Source organism: Salvelinus sp. IW2-2015, unplaced genomic scaffold (genome assembly GCF_002910315.2).
Source record: "Salvelinus sp. IW2-2015 unplaced genomic scaffold, ASM291031v2 Un_scaffold3081, whole genome shotgun sequence".
In the NCBI taxonomy this organism is placed as follows: domain Eukaryota; kingdom Metazoa; phylum Chordata; class Actinopteri; order Salmoniformes; family Salmonidae; genus Salvelinus; species Salvelinus sp. IW2-2015.
Genome location: NW_019944372.1, coordinates 11594 through 17987, shown reverse-complemented (window position 1 = coordinate 17987; position 6394 = coordinate 11594). Strand labels below are relative to the sequence as shown.

The 6394-nt window shown below is 51.2% G+C and overlaps 1 protein-coding gene across 1 annotated transcript in view; it reads right to left on the bottom strand.

Annotated features, from left to right (window-relative positions):
* Nucleotides 1-2728, bottom strand: part of pidd1 (p53-induced death domain protein 1) — a 27970-nt gene extending 25242 nt beyond the window's left edge. Inside the window, 7 exon segments of the mRNA XM_070440863.1 lie at nt 1106-1167; nt 1430-1588; nt 2216-2241; nt 2332-2354; nt 2356-2522; nt 2525-2617; nt 2620-2728. Of these exon segments, the coding sequence (XP_070296964.1) occupies nt 1106-1167; nt 1430-1588; nt 2216-2241; nt 2332-2354; nt 2356-2522; nt 2525-2617; nt 2620-2728 (639 nt within the window).
* Between the last annotated feature and the right edge of the window lie 3666 nt (nt 2729-6394).

Here is a 6394-nt window from a genome sequence, read left to right as displayed (position 1 = left end):
CGCCCTCCCTTACTCCATCCCCTTCTCCGTCTCCTCGCTCCTCTTCTCCTCCTCTCCTCTTACTCTCCCCTCTCCTCGTTCTTCCCTTCTTCTCCCCTCCCCTCTCTATCCTCCCTTACTCTCACCACTCTCCCCCCCTTACTCCTCCTCTCTCTCTCCTCTTCTCCCTTCTCTCCTCTCCTACTCATCCCCTCCCTTCTCTCCCTCTTTCCCTTCCTCTGACGTTCCTTTCTCTACTGCTCTCTTCTCCCCTCCTCTTCTCCTCTGCGCCTGCCTCAATCTCCATTTCTCCTCCCGCCTTTACCTCTTCCCTCCCTTTCCTCACTCTCCTCTTCTCCTCTCCGTCTTCTCCCTCCACTCCCTCTCTACTCTCCCTCCCTCTCTTCCCTCCATCCTCCCCTGTCTACCCCTCCCCTTCTCCTCCCTCCGTGTCTCTCCACTCCCTCACTCTCTCACTTCTCCTCCCTTCTCCCTCTCTGCTCCTCTCGCTTCTCTCCTCTTCTCCCTTCTCCCTCCACTCCTCCCTCCTGCTCTTACTCCTGCCTCTTCTCTCCCTCCCCCTCCTCTTCATCCTCTCTCTCTCTTCTCCACTCCCTATCTCCTTTCCCCCTCCTCTTCTCCTCTCCTCTCCTTTCTTCCCCTTCCACTCCCCCTTCCCCCTCCTCTTCTCCCTCTCCCACTCCTCCTTCCTTCCTTCTCTCCCTTTACTCCCCTCCCGCTTCTCCCCTCCTCTCTTCCCCACCCCTCCTCTCCCTCTCCTCTTCCTCCCCTCCACCTCCTCCCCTTCCTCCCCTCTCCTTCACCTCTCCTCTTCTCCCTCCACTATCCTCCCCTCCTCCTTCGCTCCTCTTCTCCCCCTTCCCTCCGTTCCTCTCTCCTCCTCCCCTCCCCTTTCTCCTCCCTTTCCCCTCCTCCTCTCCTCCTTCTTCCCCTCGCCCCTTCTCCCCTTCCTCTTCTCCCTCCCTCTCTCCCCTCCTCCTTCTCCTCTCCCTCCTTCTTACCCTCCACTCCTCCCCTAGTAATACTGTGTTGATATCTGAGAACAGCATCAGGTCAAAGTAATACTGTGTTGATATCTGAGAACAGCATCGGGTCAAAGTAATACTGTGTTGTACCTGTGTCGATTGGGTCCAAGGTGTAACTCTGGGATGCCGGTTTCCACCTGGTCTGAGGAGGACAGAGGACGATTAAACTAAGGAACGATTTATAAAACTAGGATCACACTGCAAATAGTCAATACCTACTTAGACCTTCCTTCACCAGGTAGAGGGGGTAGAGTTAGTGGTACTCACCAGGTGTGGGTGGTAGTGGTGGAGGGGGTAGAGTTAGTGGTACTCACCAGGTGTGGGTGGTGGAGGGGGTAGAGTGGTAGAGTGGTACTCACCAGGTGTGGGTGGTGGAGGGGGTAGAGTGGTAGAGTGGTACTCACCAGGTGTGGGTGGTAGTGGTGGAGGGGTTGGGGGTCTTCCCAGGGGGTTGTTCCTTACATCTACCTTTAACTTATCCAGTTTGTCCAGACAGAGACAGGCGGGGAGAACACGCAGGTCATTACTGTGGATCACCAGGTCCCTGAGAGACAGGAGACAGCCTGAGAGAGGAGAGGAGAGAGGAGAGGAGAGAGGAGATGAGACGAGGGGAGAGTGGAGACGAGAGGAGACGATAGAGGAGAGGAAAGAGGAGATGAGATGAGAGGAGATGAGAGGAGACGAGAAAAGGAGAGAAAAGAGGAGATGAGATGAGAGGAGATGAGAGAGGAGACGAGAAAAGGAGAGGAAAGAGGAGACGATAGAGGAGAGGAAAGAGGAGACGAGAGTAGAGAGGGGACAGAATAGAGATGAGAGGACAGAAGAGGAGAGGAAACAAGAGGAGAGGAAAGAGGAGACAGAGAGGGGTGATGTAGACATACAGACGAAGATGGAGGGAATGTTCCTAACCTTTGACCCTTGCATAAAAAAATGTATTGCCATTGTATCACAGTAATATTTAGGCTTACATCATAGTCATACACAATAAATATGTCAATGGTTAATGCTGTGTCAGATAAATCTTTTTTTTTTAAAGAACTCTCCAGTCTCCTAACTTATTGTTATCTATCTTCCCCCTAGACTCACCCTCCACCCCTTACCCATGGTCTCAGGCAGCCTCTCTAGACTCACCCTCCACCCCTTACCCATGGTCTCAGGCAGCCTCTCTAGACTCACCCTCCACCCCTTACCCATGGTCTCAGGCAGCCTCTTTAGACTCACCCTCCACCCCTTACCCATGGTCTCAGGAGCCTCTCATAGACTCACCCTCCACCCCTTACCCATGTCTCAGGCAGCCTCTTTAGGCCTGTTGTGTGACAGCTCCAGTTTAAACCAGCTCCTCCAGCGCACCGCCGATCTCCTCAGGTAATGTCTTCCAGGAGGTTTAAGGAGACATCAGGGTGGCGAGGCTCTTCAGCTGGCCCAGGCTGGGGGGGAGAGAGGCCAGACACGTTCCCCAGGAGAGAGAGGTAGCGGAGGCAGGGAGAGGACCGAAGGAGGGGGGAGATCAGTGAGGTGGTTGTGACCCAGGAGGAGGGTGGAGGGAGGGGAGGGTGAGGAGAGGCGAGGGAAGGAAGGAGAGGAGTTGAAGGGAGGTCCAGGTGGACGAGGAGAGAAAGGGATGAGAGAGAGGGAGGAAGAGAGGTGAGGAGGCCGGGGGGGGGGTCACATGGGCGTTCATGGAAACAGTGCCCCTGAGGCATCGGAGGAGTCAGAAAGATGAGCAGTGCCATGGAGAGAGAGGATCAGACATGAGGAGAGCGAGAGAGCAGAACAGACAAGCAAGAGAGGAGCACGAGAGACAGGACAGCACAAGCAGAGAGAGAGAGAGGACAGGGCAAGAGCCAAGAGAAAGGACAGCAAGAGGAGAGATAGAGGACAGACAGGGAGAGAGAGAGAGAGGAGACAGACAAGAGCGAGAGGAGGAGGGACAGACCAAGAGGAGAGCAGGAGAGCGAGGAAACAGACAGGAGAAGAAGGACCAGACAGAAGAGTAGAGAGAGACAGGACAGACAAAGAGAAGAGGTACAGACAAGAAAGTGAGGAAGACCGGAGGAGCAAGAGAGAGAGAGGAGGGACAGACAGGATGGAGAGGACAGACAAGAAGAGAGGAGAGCAGAACAGGTACGACAAGAGGAGAGAGGACATGCAAAGGAGAGAGAGAGAGCCGAGGACATGACAAGATGGAAGAGAGAGGAGGACAGCAAGAGGAGAGAAGAAGGAACAGACAAGAGGAGAGAGAGAGAGAGAAGGACAGACAAGAAGGAGAGAGAGAGAGAGGACGACAAGAGGAGAGAGAGAGGACAGCGAGGAGAGCGAGAGAGAGCAGAAGAGAGGAGCAGAAGAGGAGGACAGACGAAGAGGATACAGACGAGGAAGAGGAGAGGACAGACACAAGGAGAGAGAGAGAGAGAGGACAGGACAAGAAGAGAGAGAGAGGAGAGGGCAGAAGACAAGAGGAGAGAGAGAGAGGGACAGACAAGAGGAGGAGAGAGAGAGAGAGAGGACAGACAAGAAGAGAGAGAGAGGACAAAAGAAACAAAAAGGAGAGAGAGGAGAGAGAGAGAGGACCAGACAAGAGAGAGAGAGAGAGTGGGACAGACAAGAGGAGAGAGAGAGGACAGACGAGGAAGAGGAGAGAGGCAGAGGAGAAGCAGGGAGAAAGAGGGCAGAAAGAGAGAGAGGGACGAGAGAAGAGTGAGAGAAGACAAGAGGAGAGAGAGACAGATGAGAGGAGAGAGCAGACCAAGAGGAGAGAGAGGAGAGAAGGCGAGAGGACAGACAGGAGAGCGAGAGGAAGACAGACAGGAAGAGAGAGAGGACAGACAGAGGAGAGGACACAAGAGGAGAGAGGGAGGAGAAGAGGGGGAGATGACAGACAGAAGAGGAGAAGAGAAGGGACAGAACAGGAGAGAGGACAGACAAGGGAGCAGAGAGAAGTAGAGAGAGCTGAGAGAAGAGAGGAGAGAGTGAGAGGAGAAGAGAGAAGAGAGAGCAGAGAGGAGAGGATCGAAGTGGAGAGAGGAGTCTAGACGGAGGGAGAAGAGCAGGAGGGCTAGGCCAGAACAGGAGGAGAGAGCAGGACAGACAAGAGCCAATTGGACAAATGTTGAAAAAGGTGTGAAAACACTACCACATTAATTGATTAGACCGAGTACAAGACAACATCATTGTATGATAACGTTCTAGGTGTTTATACTGATTGTGCTATACTGTGCAGTCTGATGTTTCAGCGTCTACTTAATAATTCAATCTGGAATCGATCAATATGATACCTGTTACAAGTCACGTTACATCAGCATACACTTATTGTTTGAACGTATCAGCATTCAGCACTGTACTCAGTACCTCTAATAGCCAGTGTAGCGTAGCTGTGTGAGGTGCGGTAGGACCTCCGGGCTCCTCCTGCGCCCCCTTGTCCTCCGGAGCCCAGTCGGGGTACTGGCAGGCCCTCAGCTGCCCCAGGGACAGACACCCACCAGTACCGGAGCACAGTGCGCCGGTATACATCCAGAGTCAGTCTGTGTCAGTGAGTCAACCGCACACAGCTCTACTGGACGGGGTAAGGGGAGGGTGAGGGACGAGGACGGGACGGTAGAGAACGAGGAGAGAGGAGGCAGGAAGGAGGGAGAGGGGGAATGAGAAGGTGGAGGATGGAGAGGGGGAGAAGGAGGAGCAGTGGAGGGAGCAGGAAGAGATGGAGGAAGGAGCAGGAGAGCAGGATGAGGGAGCAGGAGGGATGGAGGGAGCAGGAGGATGGAGGAGCAGGAGGGATGGAGGGAGCAGGAGAGATGGAGGGAGCAGGAGAGATGGAGGGAGCAGGAGAGATGGAGGGAGCAGGAGGGATGGAGGGAGGAGGAGGGATGGAGGGAGCAGGAGGGATGGAGACAGGGTCGTCATCTTCATCTCGGTCTGTAACTGTTATCAGTCCTTTATTCATTTCCTCCATCTTCTCCGTCCCCGTTTGGATTCCCATTTCTTCTTTGTTTCTAACTTGAGACACACTGTCAGTTTCTCCCTCTGTCTGTCCTTCCCTACATGACAGTTCCTCTCCAAGATGGTGGGTCATCTTATCTATGGGAAAGTTGACAGTCTTATTCCTCATCTGATCAAGAGGATCATGTCCCGTTTCCATGGTTCCACCACCGGCTCGATTCTCACCCTCCGCTTTCTCTTGTCCACTTCCTCTCCTCCATTCCCTCTTCTTCTTCTTCTTCTCTCTCTCCATCTCACACCTCTGCTCTCGGAGGACCTTGTTTTTGTGAAGGTGTTCAATTGAAATCCAAACACATTTATTTTTTCTCATTTATTCACGGGACACCTGCTGCCTGCTGCACTTGGGCATGTTGGGACTTGAGTGTCCTAGGATACAATTCCCAGAACATTGATTGTCTAGCCAGTACAATAACATAGCCTATAATTCACAAACAGTAAACACATAACGTTACATAGCTATGTTTATTTTAGGATAAAATGTCTAAATATTATTGTATGACAGTAATGGTGAAAGATTAGAAGTTTCTTAGTAAACTACTGCTAGCTAGCCTAGTTAGCAACAAGCTAACATTAGCTAACTGCTTTGATTTACTATGCCACTTGAAAGTTCACGGAACAAACTAACTATGGATTTAACAAATGTACTGTACCATGCAGTAATGTTTCCTGTTCACGGCGATAACCACTGTTTCTCGTCTACGCCAGATTGATTTGTTATCAAGTGCAAGGTTCACTATTTCCGTGGCTACACCTTTTTCAAACAGCTTGTTGTCATCAGCCAGACCAATGAGGATGCCAGAGGCAGCGGATCCGTCAAACCTTCAACCCGGGGAGGGACACTCGTCTTAAAACGACAGTGCCACGTTTAAACTCTCCCTTTTCAACTCTCAACATCACTTTCACTTGCAAAAAAACAACAACAACACAAACAGATCTAGGATCAGGCTAGGGGAATACTGAGAAAATGGCTTTCCAGACGCTTTAAACAATAACTTTCAGAGCAGAAAAATAAAACGAGTAGTCAAAGAGTTATCTCTGGTAAACACAGGAATAATGACGTGTCCCTGGTCCCTGATAATGTATCTGTTACTTTTAGCTGATAAACACAACTTTATCTATTTTGTTCTTTGTCAAAGTCATTACTTATCTCTCTTCGGTGTGTTCATTTCCTGAATGTATAGCATACCTACCGCCAATATATATGACAAGTATTGATATTTTTGCAGAAAGGGGATGTCAGCTTTGAGCGCTGCTCACATAAATCCTATAAAAGTGATCTCGGGTTACTTTGAGTCATGTATTATAATCCTACCCTGAAGACCATTGAACAGAGTGTATTATAATCCTACCCTGAAGACCATTGAACAGGGTGT